Raw genomic sequence first — 19,471 nt, forward strand, 5'->3', positions numbered from 1 at the left:
TGGGTCAAACATGTGTATTATACAAGGAAAGAATCTAGTGCCAAAGATTACAGAAATAAGAAATGAAATATGCTAACAACATTGTACCCCAAGCCGTTTCACTTTGGTGAAAGAAATTAAACCTTGTGTAGGAGCCGTTAAACTTCATAAGAGAGATAGCTATTCTTGCCATATCTGTAGCAGTCAACAGGTGCACCTTGAGAATTCTGGGATTTGTAGGCTTGCATGGTGGCCATTAAAGCTTCTGCCTCTTTCTTGTGTCCCCCCATCTCTATTGTAAAAACCGAGTTGGCCACTTTCAGGAGGTCCTGTAAAGTAGTATCTGTTCCCAGGGCCTGTTTCTGCAGCTTCCTCCTTATATCAGGGGCTGCCTGAGTAATAAATTTATCCTTTATGTTTAGTTATCCCTCACCAGAATCAGAAGATAGAGATGTGTGCTTTGCCAAGGCCTCTCAGCCTTTCCGGAAAGGCAGTGGGATTCTCATCAAATCCCTGGTCTTTCATGAATAGCTCAGTATAGTTGAGAGGCTTGGTCCAAGTCCTATATAAATCCTCCATTATGCACACCCGTAAGTGTCTCTTCTTCCGTTCTCCCATCTCATCATTGAGATCCATTCCAGGGTCATCCATTGATACTGCATCTTTCATTTGGATAAAGTTCAGCACCTTCCCTGATGCTATATGTGATACAAAGCTCATAACCAAATCACTCTATCACTTGCAGAGCAGTCTGCTTCTCAGTGTTAGTCAGGGTTTGCTTTAAAAGTAACATAACGTCTTTCTAGGAGAGTTCAAATACTTGGGTTAAATTCTGGAAAGCCTCTCTATATCTGTCAGGGTCATCTGAAAACTTGCCAAGATCTCCCTTAATTTGCCTCAAGTCCTGTAGGTAGAAGGGGACCTGGACCTTACTGGGGCCAAATTCAACAGGCATCTGTTGGAGGGGCAAGAGTGATACTGGGGCTTGTCTAGGGTATTTCTAGGAGGCGGCAAGCTGGAGAGAGGATGGGGAGAACCCGGAGGAGCAGGGCTGAAGGGAGCTGGCTCCCCTGTGGGAGGTGTCTCTGGGGTTTGTTTCTTTAATTCCCTGAGACTGCCCCTTGCAGCCTCTCCTGAGATGGCCAATAGGAGGGATGGATCAATCCTACACTGTTGGCAAAGGTCTGGATTGCCCTGCAAGGTAAAGAAAGCCTGCACATATGGGGTCTCAGACAATTTGTCCTTGCATTTACAGAAAAGTTCCAACTGCCAGATGATATCAAAATGAATGGTTCCCTCCTGAGGCCAAGCCAGTCCTCATAATTTGGCCAAACCTTTGTGCAAAGGGCTAATAGGCATTTTTCCTCCAGATTTGGAGGGTCAAAGCAGTCGCAGTCATTCAGGATGCACTCCAGAAGAGTATAAACTGGTGATGGTGGAGACAGTTGGTTGCCCATTCTGAAAGACAAGGAAATAGGCATCCCTCATTTCCCTTCCTTCTTTCAGCAAAAACTCAGATGTGAGGGAGGGGAAGCAGGCATCGCCCCTTTCTCTTCTGTCTTCTTATTCTCAAGTCCTGGTGACCTTACACAGATGCCACCCACAGGTGCCATTGCAGCCTGCACCCATGAAGCAGGGAGGTCTTAGAGAATAGGAATTGTCCACATTCACTTATGCCATGCCTTCATTCCCCCTACTGTCAGCAACCTTTGAGTTTCCCAGGCCTTATCTGTGCCATGGAGCATGGCCTCCTTCCATGACGTGGAGGCTTAATTAGCAGAAATTGGTCCTGCCCATTTACATTGTGCCTGTTTCCTTGCTTGGATCCCTCAGATCTGGTTTTCCTTCCTAAGGCCTTAACCTGAAGCTTGGAATCAGGTTGGGAACAAAAGGTATTTCAGGGTCCTTTTAAATTAAATCCCAAATGGGCCCTGCCAAATTTGCAGTTATCAGCCAGCAGGGCTCACTCTTCTGTTGCCTCCCTATCGTAAGCAGAGTGCTGAGGTAAGAAAAGAAACCTCTCACTTAGAAAAGAAAAAAGAACAAAAACAGTTTAAAGGGCAAATGGGGGTGGTCCAGGGAAAGAACCTCTTGCTTTCTACGAATAGGTTACTTTAATCATTGTATCTCTCCCCTAGTTCCAACCAGGCTGAACTCCTTGCCAGGGAAGGAGAGTCTATGGGCTTGTGGCAGGAGGGGACGGCATGCAGAGAGCACCGGCCAGCCGGCTGCACGGGGTCCCTGGCCCCAAAGACTACCCTGGGGCCTGGGCAGCATGCACCGCTAACTCCCACCACCCCACTTAGCTGTTGGGCACAGCACATGCATGCTACGGACATGCCCAGGCACCCAAGCCTGGAGGGGAGGGGATGAGAAGGGAACCACCATTCACCTGCCCATCCCATTCACACACCTGTGGCCATTGGGGTTTGGGGTCATACCTCTAAGAACATATGGAAATTGTATTATTCTGAGTTGCATATCTGATGGCTGGACCAAACATACATTCTGCCTAGTATCATTGCTGCTGTTTGTAGTAGAACCCTTAACATTATAAAAGAAGAGCCAGGAGCCATTTCAAACCATGAAAGAAGGAAGGAAAGATATCAAAGGAAAAGTCTGGGGATCTTGGCTGACACCTTGATAGACACTTGGGGAACAGGTCCAGCCTTCCGGCAATACTGAGGAGTGGCCTTGGCAAGAGGCCTTCAGTTTCCCCAGGACTTTATTCCAGTCCCACATGACAACTAAACCTCCAGGAAGGGAAACAGAGCCAACATTCCTTTTACCCAAAAGAAAGAGAGAGATGGCAGGTTGCATCCTATCCCCTGCAAATGGCATAGCTCAGAGGAAAGTCTGAGGACAAGGAGAGATAAATCCACATTTTGCTTACCCTTCTGAAGTATCCTGGGCAAGCCCCCTGATGAAACGGGATAGTTCCCTTGACCCCTTCACAGGATTCATGAAGGGGTTGGCTCATTTACTCAATCCATAGCTCTCAGCCCCTCACAGGAGGGGGAGCACGCTGGTGACTGGGTGTATGGGCCAGGACAAGTGCTTCTGGGTGCTGATAGGAGTAGAACTCCATGTGGCCCCGTGGCAGCATCTGGGGGGTACCTACAATCCCTGGCACCCCAGAGGACATGTGTTACAGTACACTTTTAGCTTTGCCATCCACAGACAGCTTAAGTGTCTAACAGCTCAGTGTGACAGCCCTCTGTATCCTGAGCTCTTGTTTGATGTCCAGGAAGAATTAGGTCACATGAACAAATTGAAGATGGTAAATGTGGGGGATTTCACTGCCAATGAAAGTTGCTCTCAGTGGGATGGAGAGCTGGAAAGGAGACGGAGTGGGAAGGTGGTCTTTTCCTGGAGTTTGGCCGTCCCTGGCCAAAATCTTCTGAAAGGTCCCGCTGTCAAGCCGCCCCTCTGAAGTCAAGCTGCTTCTTGCTGACCTCAAGCTGCTTTTTCTCTTCTTTCTTTCTCTGCTGCCCATCTGTCACTGGAGCCTGGGGTTTTTATGGTTATAGGATGGGGCGGGGGGTGGGCCAAAAAGCAACATTCAAGCGGGAAAACAGGAAGACACGTCCTCACTTTGGGCTTCAGATCCAGGCTTGAGGGTGAGGCTTTGCCAGGCACCCCACCCTTTTCTGTCTAGTATTTCCCTGCCTCCTGTCTGTATCAATACCAAACTCTTTCATTCTAATTATCACATTAAATTGTTAGGCAACAGTACATATAAAAGATCAAGAGATGACAGCTATAAAAACTAAAAAAAGATATCTCACAATGTTAAGAACATTTTATTTTAAAAGACCTGTTTCCTGTTTAGATATGTGGGAAAATTTGCTACTTGCAGAGAATTTCTATTATATACATATATCATAGTTTAAATTAATATTGCTTTTACTTATTAAGATTTTTTACAAGATTTTATAGTTTTGTCAGGAGGTGTGTGTGTGTGTGTGTGTGTGTGTTTAATGTTGGAAAGCTCATCAGATATTGTGTACAAACATGTTTTACATTTAAGTTAAAAATATTCAAACACAGTATGTACTTTCCAGAACTGCTGCGAAATATTAGCACTATTGTTAGTTATCCTATGAGTTCATTAAATGTTTAAAAATCTAATGCACACAAATTCTCATTCAATTTTAAATTGCAAAGTGAATAAGTATTGTTAGAAACTTTGGCTCCAATGCTGAATTTCACATTAGAGGTTTATACAAAAATCTAGTGCTAAATAATTTATGTTTACCAGAACATTAGCATATTGTTTCTTCTTTTTCAATCTTTTAAAAATTGTGGTAAAAATACAGAAAATGAAATCTACCCTACTAAAAAAGTTTAATTGTAAAGTACAGTAATGTTAACTACATGTGCATTGTTGTATGGGAGATCTGTAGACCTTTTTCATCTGGCATGGCTAAAATTCTTCCTCTTCCTTTTCTATCTCCAAGTGCCCGGTAACCAACATTCTAATTTTTGCTTTCAAGAAGTGGTATATTTAGTATTTGTGTTTCTGTGATTGGCTTATTTAATTTAGCATAATGTCCTTAATATTTATCCATGTTGTAGTATGACAGGATTTTCTTCCTTGTCAAGGTTGAATAATATATCATTGTATGTATATACCATGTTTTCTTCATCTATTCACCCACTGGTGAACATTTAGATTCTTTCTACATCATGGCTACTGTGAACAATGTTGAAATAAACATGGGAGTTCAGATAGCGCTTCAAGATCTTAATTCAATTCTTTTGGATAAATACCCAGAAGTAGGATTGCTGGATTATATGGTAGTTCTATTTTTAATATTCTGTATTCCACTTTTTTCTGCTCTCATATTTATTATTTCTTTTCTTCTGCTAACTTTAGGCTGAGTTTATTTACCAAACTAACATTTGCCAGTTCTGCTTACCGGAAGTAGTCCACTAGGCACTTGCATCCCACACTTGGCTTTATGCCAGCAAGCTGGGATGCTTACCCATTTAAAATGTAAGGATAGTTTGAGATCATTTCAACCCCAAGATGTCTAATACTTTATGATCATCACATTGGATCGGGCACCTTAACTCAGCATTTGGTTCATCTCACAGCAGCAGTGCTGACCATCAAAGTATCAAGGAAAACAGGTTAGAAATTTGACTCTCAGGACCCACTTAATTAGAAAGAGACCAAATTCTGAAATGGTGTCATACCTTTCTGTCACTGAAGCAGTGAGGCAAAAAGACAGGAAAAGAACTTAACCCAGTTAAGAAGAATGCCAGGACAAAAGTTAACCAAAAAAAATTCCTATCCTCAGCTGGTCAGCGTCATCAAAATCATCCTGTCCCACAAAATCCTCATCTCTTCCAGGAACCAAAGAAAGAGCTTCAGCCTTGATTCTCATGACTTTATTATAAATTGGTAATGTTTGCAACCACATTGTAAAATGGGGGCTTTGGAAAATTAGACTCATCTGTGTAGTCAAATATACCATACTCTCTGCAGAGTTGATGCTATAAGGTGGAGGAACCTCACCTGAAGCCTTCTCAGGTTCCTCAGGCTCTTCCTCATTCTATAAATGTTGGTACTTGCTGCTGCAGACCAGCTTAACTGCCACTGGTGCCACTAATGCCAACTCCATGGTGCAGCAGGCTACAGGGAAGGGAGGGCGAGTGAGCAAGCTGAACAGGTGAGGAGCTGCAGCCTGGGAGTGCTGAAGGGCTGAAGGCAAAAGGCTGAAGGCAAAGGGCCTCAGGGGGATCTCAATGGCAGCCACTGCACCTGGGCAAGATGCTCTCCTCAAGCTGTACGCACTGCCAATTCTGAGATGTTTTGTAATTGCCCTTTTGATTTCTTCTTTGAACTGTTGGTTTTGCCAGAGTGTGTTGTTTAATTTCCACCTATTTGTGAATTTTCCAGATTTCTTTCTGCTATTGACTTTGAATTTCATTCTCCTGTGGTCAGAAAAGCTACTTGATATTATTTGAGTTTTCTTAAATTTCTTGAGATTTGTTTTGTGACCTAACATGTCATCTAGCCTGGAGGGTGTTTCCTGTTTGCTTCAGAAGAATATGTATTCTGCTCCTGCTGAGTGGAATGTTCTGTATATATCTGTTAGGTCCATTTGGTCTATAGTGTTGTTCTAATCCTCTGTTTACTTACCTTCTGTCTGGTTGTTCTACTTATTAAAAGTGGGTTATTGATGTCTAGTATTATTGTATTGCTGTCTATTTATTCCTTCAGCTCTGTCAATGTTTGCATTATATGTTGGGTGTTCTGATATTGCTTTATATATTGGGTGTTCTGATGTTGGGTAAGGATATATTTAAAATTCTTATATCTTCCTGGTCAATTTACCTTTTTGTCATTATATAATCTCCTTCTCTTTTTCTTGTTATAGTTTTTTACTTAAACTTGATTTTCATGGTGTAAGAATGGCCACCCCTGCTCCCCTTGGTTACTATTTGCATAGAATAGCCATTTTATCCTTTCATTTTTGGCCTATTTGTGTCCTTAAATCTACATTGAGTCTTTTGTAAGTAGCATCTAGTTGGATCTTATATACTTTTTGTCCATTTAGCCATGCTGTTGGTTAAATGGATAATGTCTTTTGATTGGGGAATTTAATCTGTTTACTTTTAAAGTAAATGATAGTAAAGGACTTACTATTGCCATTTTGTCCATTGTTTTCTGTCTTCTATCTTCTTTGTCTTTTCCTCTCTGGCTGTGTATTTTTAGTGTTCGCTGTTATTTTTGTGGGGGAGGTAGTGACTTGCTTTGATTTTTTTCGTAATGATATGTTTTGATTTTTTTTCTTGTTTTTTGTGTTTTTTGTGTATCTTCCATAAGTTTCATTTTGTGTTTACCATGAGTCTTATACAAAATATCTTATATTTATAACAACCTTCTTTAACCTGTTAACTAAAATTCAATCACATACGAAAACTCTGTACTTCTATTTCTCCTCCCACCACACTTTATGTTATTGATGTTACAAATTACATCTTTTTATATTACATATCAATTTATTGTTGTAGCTATTTTTGTACTTTTATCTTTTAAATGCTACACCAGAGTTAAAAGTAATTTATTTAGCACCATTATGGTATTCTGTATTTGTCTATATATTTACCTTTACCGGTGAGTTTTATAGTTTTACATGCTTTTGTGTTTCTCTATAACATTGTTTCATTTCAATTTGAAGGATAGTGTTTAGCATTTCTTACAAAGCAGGTCTTGTAGTGAGGAACTCCCTCAGTTTTTATTCACCTCATAAAGTATTTCTCTTTCATCATTTTTGAAGGATGATTTTATCAAATATGGTATTCTTTAGTGACAGTTTTGTTTTTCTTTCAGCGTATTGAATATATTATTTCTCTCCCTTCTGGCTTACAAAGTTTCTGCTGAAAAATACACTAATAATCTTACGAATTTTCTCTTGTACATGATTAGTCACTTTTTGTAGCTGCTTGTGAAATGGTCTTTTCATCTTTGACCTTTTGTGACTTGATTCTAATATGTCCCTGTGGGGTCTTCTTGGGCTTCTTCATAGTTGGCATCCAGTGGGTTTCCTGAATCTGGATGTTCATTTTCTTCCCCAAATTTAGGAAGTTTTTCACCATTACTTTTTCAAATGAGCTTTCCTCTTTTTTTCTTTTTCTTTTTTTCTCTTTCTGAAAATCCCATAACGATACATTGATATATTGGCCTGCTTGATGGTGCCCATTATTCTCTTTGGCTTTCTTCAGTTCATTGTGGGGTTTTTGTTATTGTTGTTGTTGTTGTTGTTGTTTTCATTTTTGGCTTCTCTGGCTGGATAATTTCAAATAACCTGTCTTCAAGTTCACTGATTATCTCCTCTGCTTTATCAATTCTGCTTCAGAATCTCTGTAGTAAATTTCTCAACTCAGTTATTGTATCCTTTAGCTCTAAAATTTCTATTTGGTTATTTTTATAATATTTTGTATATCTTTGTTGATATTCTCATTTTATTCATCCATAATATTTCATTGAGTATCTTTATGATGGGTATTTTGAATTATTTGTCATGTAATTTATACATCTTTATTTTCTTAGACTTGATTTGTTTTGTTCCTTTGTTTCTTTGGCTAGGTCATGATCCCCTCTTTCTTTGTGTGCCTTATTACCTTGTGTTGAGATATGTGCATTTGCAAAAACAGCTAACTCTCTCAGTCCTTATGATCTGTCTGGCTTCCCACTGAAAAAAAAAAAAAGCTTCAAAAATAAGCCTGGCTAGAGATTCTGGGTGCCTTCCAAACCTTTCATATGAGCACATCTTCACTCTGCTTGTACTTGTAAATTCCCAGTTAGAGGGATTTTGCTGGTTTCTGTCTTGTGGAGCTCATGTTTTCTTGCTTTTTCTGGTGTCTGTCTGTGGTACTGCAGGTTCTCTGGAATTTCTGTGAGGTGATCAGATCTTTTTGTTTTCAGTAGTGTGGATCTAAAGTATGCTGCCTGCCATCAGTGCTTCTAGTTGGATAACACATAAACCAGTCCCTCAGGCAATCTCTTTAAAAGCTGAAGTGTTGGACATATGCTCCTTTCTTCCCCATCACTTTCCCTGACCAGGGAGTGGCTGACAAGGTATATAGGCTTTGTCCACTGTACCATAGGACCTCTGGAACAATAAGAAGCCACCCAACTTTTTTTTTGTTCTCAACAGTCTCCAGGCATCTAGGGTATGCAGGGTCCTGTCAGTGCTCCAAGACAGACAAGACAGAAACTAGTCCTTCTGATAGTAGCCCCAAAACTGGAATGTTGGACACACGAATCAACTCTTTTCCTACCCAAGGAGAAGCCATAAATTGGGTTTTTTTAAAAAAAATCATTCTTTGCTGAGTTGTGGAGAGAAGCAATAGCAAGTACGTGCTAGTAAAAACCATCATCTTTGTTTTCAGTGGCCCCTAAACTGGTGACATTTCCTCTCAGCATTTATATCCAGGAAAGACAAAAGCTAGTTCCTTGGGTAGCCTCAAAGGTGCTAAGTCTAAGTGTTAGATGTACGTCCCCGTGTTCTCTTTCCCTCCTTGGTGGGAAGCCAGAAGTTGAGAGTTTCTTTCTGATCATGCCACACTGTGCCAGGGAAGAGGCTCTGGTAAGTGAGTGCCACAAATTTTTCTACCAACTTTGACATGGCTGGTTTTGAATTCACCTGGGATACAGGAGCCTCTTAACTGGTTTCTGGTTTTCTTTCAAAAGGAATCGGTCAGCATATTTTTCTCTCCATGAATAAAGGAAGGTCTTAGGGCCTCCTATTCCACTGTCTTTTTGACATACTCAGCCTAAATTCTTAAAGCAATTTTTAAAGCATGCTTTATGCAAGCAGTCATCACTTTATCATTTGACTTTTGACTACAAAAATAATTGACCCATATAGAAAGCTAGTTTCTTTAAAGCGCTAAGCATATTGAATTGATGTTGTTTCATTTTAGCTACAAAGCATTTTCTTTTACCTGTTGGCTTACATATGCTGGAAAGAAGCTGTGCCAAGTGAGAAACTACAGAAATATTCCAGTCAAGAAATTATTTTTTTTCTTGGTCAACTGGAATGAAACGTAAGTTTAATCTTTACTGTATCTGGATCATTTATCTAATAAATGTCAGCTTTTTCCCCCTTTTTTAAAAAAGCAAAGGATGTAATTTAAAAAAAATATGCTGCCAGTTGATTTGATTCAGTGGTATGATAAATACGCTAGGGCTAATAGATAACTGACTGTTCAATTCAACAGATTAAAAGTCCATTTAGAAACCTAGACAAGTGTCCAATTCACATTATTGAACTGAGAAAAAGGGAAATTGAAAAAAGAAGAAGACTTATTAATCATTCACACACTGTGCATATCAGGAATATGCTCTCTTTGAGGCAGGAGTGGAGGGAGTCCGGGTATAACAAAGAAAAGACAACCCTCCTGATAACGTGGGTAATCTCCATTTTCTCAATTTTCTCACATAAGCTGAAGTACAAATTTATTTAAACAATCAAGTTTTTTAGACAATAAACATCTATAGATGTGTAAGCTTAATTTGGGGTGACTGGCTCCCACTTCCTTCTTCTGTAAAGATTTGTTAAGTCAAGAAGATAAAGTAACTTCCTAACATTATCACTGTCTTTCTCCACTTTTTTGCTCCCCGCACCCAACTTAAGCCCTCTCTTTACTCAGAACCCCAGGGGGCTCATCAGCCTCATTCACAGCTTTTCCATGGTTACTGCTGCATTTCCTAACTGCTCTGCCAGCTTGCTCTCAGTCATTTCCCTGCAGTCTCTATTGCTTCACTCAGATCAATATTCTTCCCACCTCAAGCAGAAGAAAATTCCCCAGCCTACTTCCCCTCAGCTCTTTCAGATGATCTGGCTTTCTTAGAAGACAGTTTGACTCCAGGTATGATGCTTTTCCATTAATAAATACGTGTCAGAATTTGTAGAAGAGGATGATGTTAGAGAGCACCATCTATTCTACTCTTACCACAATCAATGGAGACTGTGTCCTGAAACATGGCATGTGACCTTCAATTCTTGCATACCTCATGGCCCCTCCCATTCCAAACTAAATCTGCCTTCTTATAGGAGCATGACAATCTCTATCTCCCCTTCTTTGGGTAAGGTTCTTTATTCCTTTGACCAAAGACTTGACATTCAATAATAATATCCCTTTTTCTTTCATAGAATCAACTCTGCTTGTAAAATTTTTCAGTAGCTCTCCAATTCTTATAAGGCAAAGTACAAATCATTTAGCAAAGCACACAAGGCCTTTTGTGGTGTGGCCCCTACCTATCTCTGCATCTTTACCTCTAGAATTAACCCCATTCCCCGTTCTTGCTATCCACCAGTCATTTGCATCTTATCTACTTACCCTAACTATCCCTTGACTGTCCACCAGTCATTCTTTGCATCTGATCTATTTACCCTAACTATGAACTGAGAAGTCAGGCCTCTGCCAGGGATCCTCCATGTGTCAGGAACACAGTATTCCACTCGCCCATCTGGGAAACACATAATTATCTTTCACGATGCATCTTTTACCTCCTGTATAAACCCTTCCTGAATCATTGGGCAAAATTGTCCATCTTTTCTTCCCTTGCTTGGTCTAACCTGTAAATTTCTCTTATAGTACCTACTGTTTGTTTAGATTTCTGTATGCTCCTACCGAATAATACAAAGATTTTTTTTTTAAAAAAAATTTTATTTAGTCGACAGCAGGTAAAGCAGCACCAGACAAAGAGTCCGGTAAGTGTTATTGGGAAAATTAATAAATTTTGTGTAACAAATGACTCCTTTAAAAAGTTATTAACCAAACCAGGTGGCTCACACCTATAATCCCAACACTTCAGGAGGCTAAGGCAGATGGATCACTTGAGGTCAGAAGTTTGAGACCAGCCTGGCCAACATGGTGAAACTTCGTCTCTACTAAAAATATAAAAATTAGCTGGGCATGGTGGCTCACACTTGTAATCCCAGCCACACGGGAGGCTAAGGTAGGAGATTTGCTCGAACCCAGGAGACAGAGGTTGCAGTGAGCCAACATCACTCTACCTTGGGCTACAGAGCAAGTCTAAAACAAACAAACAAACAAACAAACAAACAAAAACATTAATCAGTTCAATCCCTAAAATTTTTCTTCTGATTTAATTAAAAGTAATTTCTGGTTGTTTTAAAACATCAGATTTATTTTCAACTCACACACTTATGCCATCATATAGATAATTCAAGATAAAAATCTAATTCTAAACTCAATTTTAAAGAAAAAATTCTGAATGCTAGTTCTGATACTTACTGATTAACTTGGCCCAGTTCCCACAACCAGAAGGTGTCAAAGCTAGCATTTAGACCCACTGTGACTCCTAAGCTGATGGTTTTACTGTGACTTACATACTTTTCCATACAACATATAAAATCTTGACAAGAGTATTTACATCCCATGAATAGTATTCAAGTTTTAAGTTAAGAAATAAAATAACAACCTCTATTCTACTCCATCCTCCTGCCAGCAGCTACCCCATTTCTTTTCTCTGCTTTGTAGTGAAACCTTCCAAATAACTGTCTATATTCACTTTATTCAGTTTTTTTTTTCTCTGCTCTGTAACATACTCCAATCAGGCTTTCATCACCTCTGCTCCACTGAAATTGTCACCAGTAACCTTCATGGCTGAATCCAATGTTTGTTTCTCAATACTCATCTTACATGACCTATCAGAAGCTTTTGGCACTGTTGATCTCACCCTCCATCTTGAAATTTGCTTTCCATATGGCTGACTCTTACCTCACTGGCCATTTGTTCTCCATGTCCTTCTCTTCTCCCAGACTGATTATGATCTTAGCCCTTAACCCTCTTCTCTGTTGTATATGTCATTATTCCCTCACTTTTATAGTTATATACCTTTAAATACAATTTAAATGCCAACAGCTCCCAAATTTATATCACTAACACAGGCATCAGTCACAAACTCCACACTTAGAGAATCAATATACCCTAAACTAAATTTCTGATCTTACATTTCAAACCACTCCGCCTATGGATGGCCATTCTGGATAATCAATTCTAATTCTGGTTGTTCAGATCAAAATCCTCAGCCTGAATCTCATTTCAGACCCTATGTTCAGAAAATCTTAATGGCTCTCTTTTCAAAACATATCCAGAATATGTTCTCATCACCTTCAATGGTCTAAAAAACCATCATCTCTCCTCTCTATACCACAATAGCTTTATAATGGTCTCCCTACTTCTCTTACACCTTTGTAGTTCTTCTTGCACAACAGCTAAAGTTGTCTCTTTAAAATATCAGTCAAGGCATGTCATTCTTCTGTCTAAAAATCCTGAACTAGCTCCCCATTTCACTCAGTGAAAAGATAAAATACTTGCAATGGTCTATTGTTTAGTGTCTTCATTTTGTTTCAGTATTAATAGGAGAGTTCTAAACAATGTACTTTCAGCCAGGTGCAGTGGCTCACTCCTGTGATCCCAGCACTTTGGGAGGTGGATCATTTGAGGTCAGGAGTTCAAGACCAGCCTGGCCAACATGGCAAAACCCCATCTCTACTAAAAATACAAAAATTTGCCAGGCGTGGTGGCCTGTACCTGTAATCCCAGCTACTCGGGAGGTCAGGGCAGGAGAATTGCTTGAACACTGGAGGAGGTTGCAATGAGCCGAGATTGCACCACTGCACTCCAGCCTGGGCAACAGAGTGAGATTCTGTCTCAAAAAAAATAAATAAATAAAAAATTAAAAGTGTAGCTTTCAAAATCTCTCATTTTTCACTCTCAGAAGCTTACTCTGGTTTTAGCAAAACTATTTCATATACAATAAAACAATTTTAAGAAAAATTGTAGTGATTATTCATTCTTAAATAGTATAGTGAGGCAAACATGTGGTTAAAACTTGAGATCTATACTATACCTGTTCCTTGGTTTAAAAAAAAAAAAAGCAATCTGTTTCCGCTTACTGATGTGTCTCTTATTTTTTTTTCCTTTTTTGTCTGAAAGTTCATTCCTTTGACTTTTAAGTAGCTATACAAAAGTTAAAAAAATTTTCAGTGAAGTTGAGATTATTCTGGCTTTAAAAATTCATAGGTATTAAAGAATGGATAAATAACTCCTTGGGAAGCACTTATTCTTATCCTAAAGGAATTTATTTTTCTTAATAAAAATGACAGAATGGAGATTGGCAGTAACTATCCACTGTAACTTATATAATTTCTTTCATTCTTGTTATAAAAAAAGCTCACTAACAAGTGAAGTTATACATGAAGAAGCCAGACTTAATGGGAAAAAAAAGAACATTCTAGATCATGTGAGAAATAAAGTGAAATTACAGTTTTCATCCTAGCAAAGAAATATGAAAGCTGAATAGAAAGTCAATTATAAGTAAAAGAAAGAACATTAAAGAAATTGCTGTGCATTCCACAGGATCATCAGCATTTTATGTCAAGTTTCAGAGCTTCTTTTAAGCTGAGAAATATGTCCATACTACCTTAAATGAATACGACAAGTGTGAAAGAATTTGAAAGAAAACAAAGAGAGGACGTTTAGTTTTGGATACCAAAATATTTAGGTATCCAATTTAATATTTTAATCTAAAATTTGACAGTCTTTAACAATAGAAGATTCTTCTCACTCTAGTATTTTCTTTATTTTTCTCCATTAAGTCTAGCTAGACTTATGTATTTGTCAGTTCTCACAGTGTCATAAAGATACTATAAGAGACTGGGTAATTTTTTATTTTTATTTTTATTTATTTATTTTTTCTGAGATGGAGTTTCACTCTTGTTGCCCAGGCTAGAGTGCAATGGTGTGATCTCGGCACACTGCAACCTCCACCTCCCGGGTTCAAGCAGTTCTCCTGCCTCAGCCTCCCAAGTAGCTGGGATTACAGGCATGCATGTGCCACCACACCTGGCTAATTTTGTATTTTTAGTAGAGACAGGGTTTCTCCATGTTGGTCAGGCTGGCCTCGAACTCCTGACCTCAGGTGATCTGCCCATCTTGGTGGAAGTGCTGGGATTACAGGCATGAGCCACCACCCCTGGCTGAGACTGGATAATTTATAAAGGAAAGATGTTTACTTGACTCACAGTTACACATGGCTGGGGAGGCCTCAGGAAACTTAAAATCATGGCAGAAGGGATAGGAGAAGCAAGTACCTTCTTCACCAGGTGGCAGGAAAAGAGAGAGAGCAGGAGAAGCTGCCACTTAGAAAACCATCAGATCTCTAAGAACTCACTCACTATCATGAGAACAACATGGGGGAAACCGCTCCTGTGATCCAGTCACCTCCTCCCAGGTGCCTCTCTCAACACCTGGGGATTACAATTCGAGATGAGATTTGGGTGGGGACACCAAGCCAAATCATATCAACTTACATTTCATCTGTCTACAAGGAATGTGTTTTTTACAAACCTGTGTATTAAATGCACAATGGCTGATACAAATTATTGTAATAATAATTGAATAAATGAATATAATGCTGGTATACAACCTACAATTTGCCATATATTGTGTTGTAGAATAGCAGTTCCATTTTGTGAAAAAGGAAAAGTAAGACTTAGAAAGGTTAAATGCATTACTTAGAAAGGTTAAATGCGTCTTAGTCAATAAGGTCATTTTTTGAGCATAGATAGATCCAAATCCAAACTTGGACCCATCCTCTCCGCAGACAGTTTATATATTGGCATCTCACAATTATCATTAACTCAATAACATCATACCCTAAACTATACTAATTATTCCCATCCCAATTTCCTCTTTCTTCTTTATTCCCTATCAGTTAAAAATATCTGTTGTAATCTAGAAACTAGAATTCATCTTTAATTCTTTATTGTCTTATTCCACTGGTATGCCATCAGTCAGGTATTAGTTATGCCTTTTACTTCTAAAATAGCTCTTCTATCTTTCATCCTGTTAGCTGCTCTATAACCACGCTGGATCTGGATTTGATTATCTCAGTGGACACCATGAGTAGGAGAGACAGATGTACTTCCTCAAATTCAATTATGGTCATTGAATTAAATTAACTTCTCCTTATCCCCAAGGCTGGATGCTGTACAGGCACTGAAAAAAAGAAGTCACCAATGTTTGATTTGAAACCCTGGGTAAAAACTGCTCCCTAGGCTCCAGATTAGAAAGCCAACTCCTAGTGTGAGAAGATGCTTCATATTACCTGAGGCCTCAGCTGGGTGAACCTCAGTCCGCACCTTTCAGTTGGACAATAGGCTTTTGTCATCTTCAGTACTCTAATAATCAAACAATTTAACATCAAAGTTCAACTGGGAATGACAAGGCCAGTAGATTCTATGTATTTCCCTCACATCTCATGGCCATCAGGTATCATCCCATAAAGATGCTCAGTCACTCTTCAAGTCTCTTTGCTCTTTATCCTTCCCATTCATCGGTGATTTATCTCCCATGACTCTGGCCCTGTCTGCCAAACTTTGTTCCAGTTTTCTCATTCCTCTTTAGCATTCTTACCTGCTGTAAACATATCTCCCCATCTCAACTCCTAGAAAAAAAATTTCTTTCATCTCCTTGTCTCATAAATAGTTCTTTCCTAAACACCAGGCTTCTCTGAGGCATTATCATACAATGATCATATAATTGACATATGATCATACAATGATCATATAATTGACATATGATCATACAATGATCATATATGAGAACCTGATCATATAATTCTATACAATTGAGATGACTCCAGAAAAGAATGAAAGGTAGATGTCTCCCTGCCCCTATTAGGGATGCCAGATCACAATCTCAACTTTCTGTCAAAAGCCCCTTCTCAAACAATCATGCCACCTACGTATACCCCATCCAGTCTTACAGTAGTATTTATGACCTTCTGGACACTTCCTCACATATATTGATGATTTCAACCCAAACTCGAGTTTTTCTCATCATTAAAAATCCTGTGTCTATCCTTAGCCAATTTTATTTGCTAGTATCTATAATCCATCCAGGATCTGAGCTCGGAGAGTCTTGACCTTATCATATCCAGAGATTGTATATGTGTTACATTTCAGTGACCATCCTCCAAATTCCTAGGACCTCATCATGATCCAGAATGGTCCACATTTAAAATGGCAAAAAACTCTCTACACTTTGGCTGTATCTTTCAAATATTTCTTTTTGACTTTAGGGAAAAGTTCAAATTCTTTTGACTGGCGTGTAGAGCTCTTAAGCATTCTGGCAACCACCTATCTTTCTAATTACATCCTCCACAATTTCCCCTATCAACTTGACTTCATCTTCTGTTCTAGCCACAATGAACCGTTCACCATTTATCAGACACACCTAGTCGTTCATCCATATATGCCCTTGTCTGTGCTTTTTCCTCTTTCTGGAATATTCTTTTCCAAATCTCCATCTCATTATAGCTAACTTAATCTTTCAGAATCATTTTGAGTTATTTCCTGCCTCCTCCAACTCCCTAACACAGTGTCTTTCTAAGTCTGTTTTTCATCTGTGCTTGCAACAGCTTAAGAATAAATGTTCAAGTTATTGTAACTTTTAAAAATATACCTACATGTCAACATTATCAGGAATAATTTTCATCGATTAACAAAATCTCACTATTCTACATATTTCTGTTAAATTTTCATTTTTACAAGATTAAACAAAAAATTTCAAGAGGCAGCCTCAATTCAAATAGTTAAATATCTTTGTCCCAGACCAGTACATTATAAGAACATTTTCATTAAAATATCAGTAAAATTGGGTAGGTAATGCTTCTTCTTTCTTTTATTCTTAGGATCAATTTTCCCCTTGAAATAAAGTCACTTCCAAGGGAATCCATGCTCACTGTAAAACTGTTTGGGATTGCCTGTGCAACCAACAATGCAAATTTACTGGCGTGGACTTGTCTTCCACTGTTTCCAAAAGAGTAAGTGTATCAATTGTGAGTAATAAGCCTATCATTTCAATAAAACATTCCTAGAAGTAAATATTTTGGAGTATATGGCATAATGAGGAAATCAAGACATTTTATTCTAAAATTGACATAGTTCAATACAAATCGTGACTGCTGAAATCAGAACTGAAAAGTGAAATTGTAGTAATGGCTTTCAAAACGGGACTCATGCTGAACTTGTCAGCTGGATCATTTATAATGAAAAGGTATTGGCATGACCAATGTCAATTACTTTTTCTTTTCTGACCAGCTGATTTCTTTGGAATTAGTAATTCAAAATGATTTGGATTAATATTGTCATTTAGAAAGAATGTAAGTCATGGAATTCTGGCTAAAGTAAAATTATACAAGGTAACTGGCTTACTGACCTTTTCTTGTGAAGAAGAAATATTTAGTAATTTTAAGGTGATATTTTCCAGAAAACTAGGTCAATTATAAGTTCAGATATTCTCTCAGAACTAATGACCGTTGCAAAATGAAGTGTTGATTCAACCATAAATCTCGGAAAATATTAATATTCAGAATACTTGATAAAATCAATTACATGATGTTCTATGGTATTCAGGAAAAATATTTTTTAAAAATCAACCATTTTTCACATGGCTAGTCTTGCTTCAGAATCAAATGATAAAATTCAGGACTTTCAAAAAATCAGAACATATATTGTAATGTTAATATTTTTATAAAGCATATTTTTCCCTCTGCTGTTTTAGAAAGATATGGTGATACAAAAATATTTTTTTAATTTATTAATTTTTATTTCCCAGACCTAATCAATATAAAAAATTATTATCAACAACCATAATAGATATTTCAAATCTTCTCTGTTGGATTAATTCTGATGTAAGCTGTGTGTATGTGTGTGTGTGTGTGGGCACGTGTGTGTGTGTGTTGTTCTGTTATTTGTTTTCATGCTTTAGCCCATTTCTATACCATTGTTTCTTGAGGACAGGGAATGTATTTATCTTTATCATATCTATCATCTAATGTAGCACCTCATATAAATAGGCAATCAATACAAGTTTGTTTACTAAATTGAATTGAGGAAAAAAAACAGTCCCTATATAGGAGATAAAGAATGAAATAGGATTTCAAGGTCTATAAGAAACAGTTTATCCCTAAAAGCAATACCTACTGCTGTTAGCAGACATTTCAAAGATATGATTTGTATGCTAAGAACTTTATTTTCTTTCTCACTAGGAGCAGCTATACAAGTGTCTTTCCTTCTCATGAGTGAGTTTCCTTAAAGTTTTACCTGCAGTATTTGTAAGATCTACCATTTTTTGTAGAATATTTCTAGCTAGTCACTGAAAATAAAAAAAGGTTAAGTCCATTTTACTCTCCCATCATGTAACACACTACTTGCACATAACAATCAATAAACACTAAACATATAAGAATTCAGGCATATTTTTGTCTTTAAAACTAATCTTCAAGGCATTTTTCCAGATGGTTACGATAGTAAAAATACCACCTCCATGTTGTTTTGTCATATGTCACTTACCACTGGTAAGCATGTTACAGGCGAGTGGTCACAGAAGATGAGCATTTGTGAGAGATGGCATCTGGGACTGATCCTAGGTGTTATTTTTTAAGGGGATGCGTCAAAATTGTAGACAATGAGACATCAAAAAACACAACTCACTTCAACAATTACACAATAAGGATTTCTAAACATTTTTCAAAAAAACCTGTTTCTCTTGAAAATCAGAAAATCTGCTTTTCTCCTGTGCTAGACAATTTAAGGAAATAAAGATATTTTTAAGAAACCAGAAATATGTCAAATGGGGCAATTGGGAGGCTGCAAAGACTCCACTTTGTTCATTGCTTCAAGTTAGAAAGATTCTAACCCAGTTTATTTGATGCAGATATTTCCAGATCACAGCAAATTGGTGACTGAATTTCATTTCCTTTCAGGGGGTAATCCCTGCTCATAAACATTTGGTATTGAATCTGTCTTTTATTACAGTTCAAATTGCCCATAGCTAGCCACGTGGAACTATAATGAGCGCTTATGTCATTATTTTTTCCAACACATATATCAACTGAAAATATGCAGAATTAAAGGTTTCCTATCGCTTTGTG

The 19,471-nt window shown here is 38.2% G+C and overlaps 1 protein-coding gene across 1 annotated transcript in view; it reads left to right on the forward strand.

The window, feature by feature from the left end:
- PIK3C2G (phosphatidylinositol-4-phosphate 3-kinase catalytic subunit type 2 gamma) overlaps positions 1 to 19,471 on the forward strand; it is a 385,996-nt gene that overhangs the window by 91,118 nt on the left and 275,407 nt on the right. The window contains exons 12-13 of the mRNA XM_003816540.5: positions 9,421 to 9,543; positions 17,228 to 17,359. Coding sequence (XP_003816588.3) covers positions 9,421 to 9,543; positions 17,228 to 17,359 — 255 coding nt within the window. The remainder of the gene's footprint in view (positions 1 to 9,420; positions 9,544 to 17,227; positions 17,360 to 19,471) is intronic.

Source organism: Pan paniscus, chromosome 10, assembly GCF_029289425.2.
Source record: "Pan paniscus chromosome 10, NHGRI_mPanPan1-v2.0_pri, whole genome shotgun sequence".
NCBI classification, from domain to species: Eukaryota; Metazoa; Chordata; class Mammalia; order Primates; family Hominidae; genus Pan; species Pan paniscus.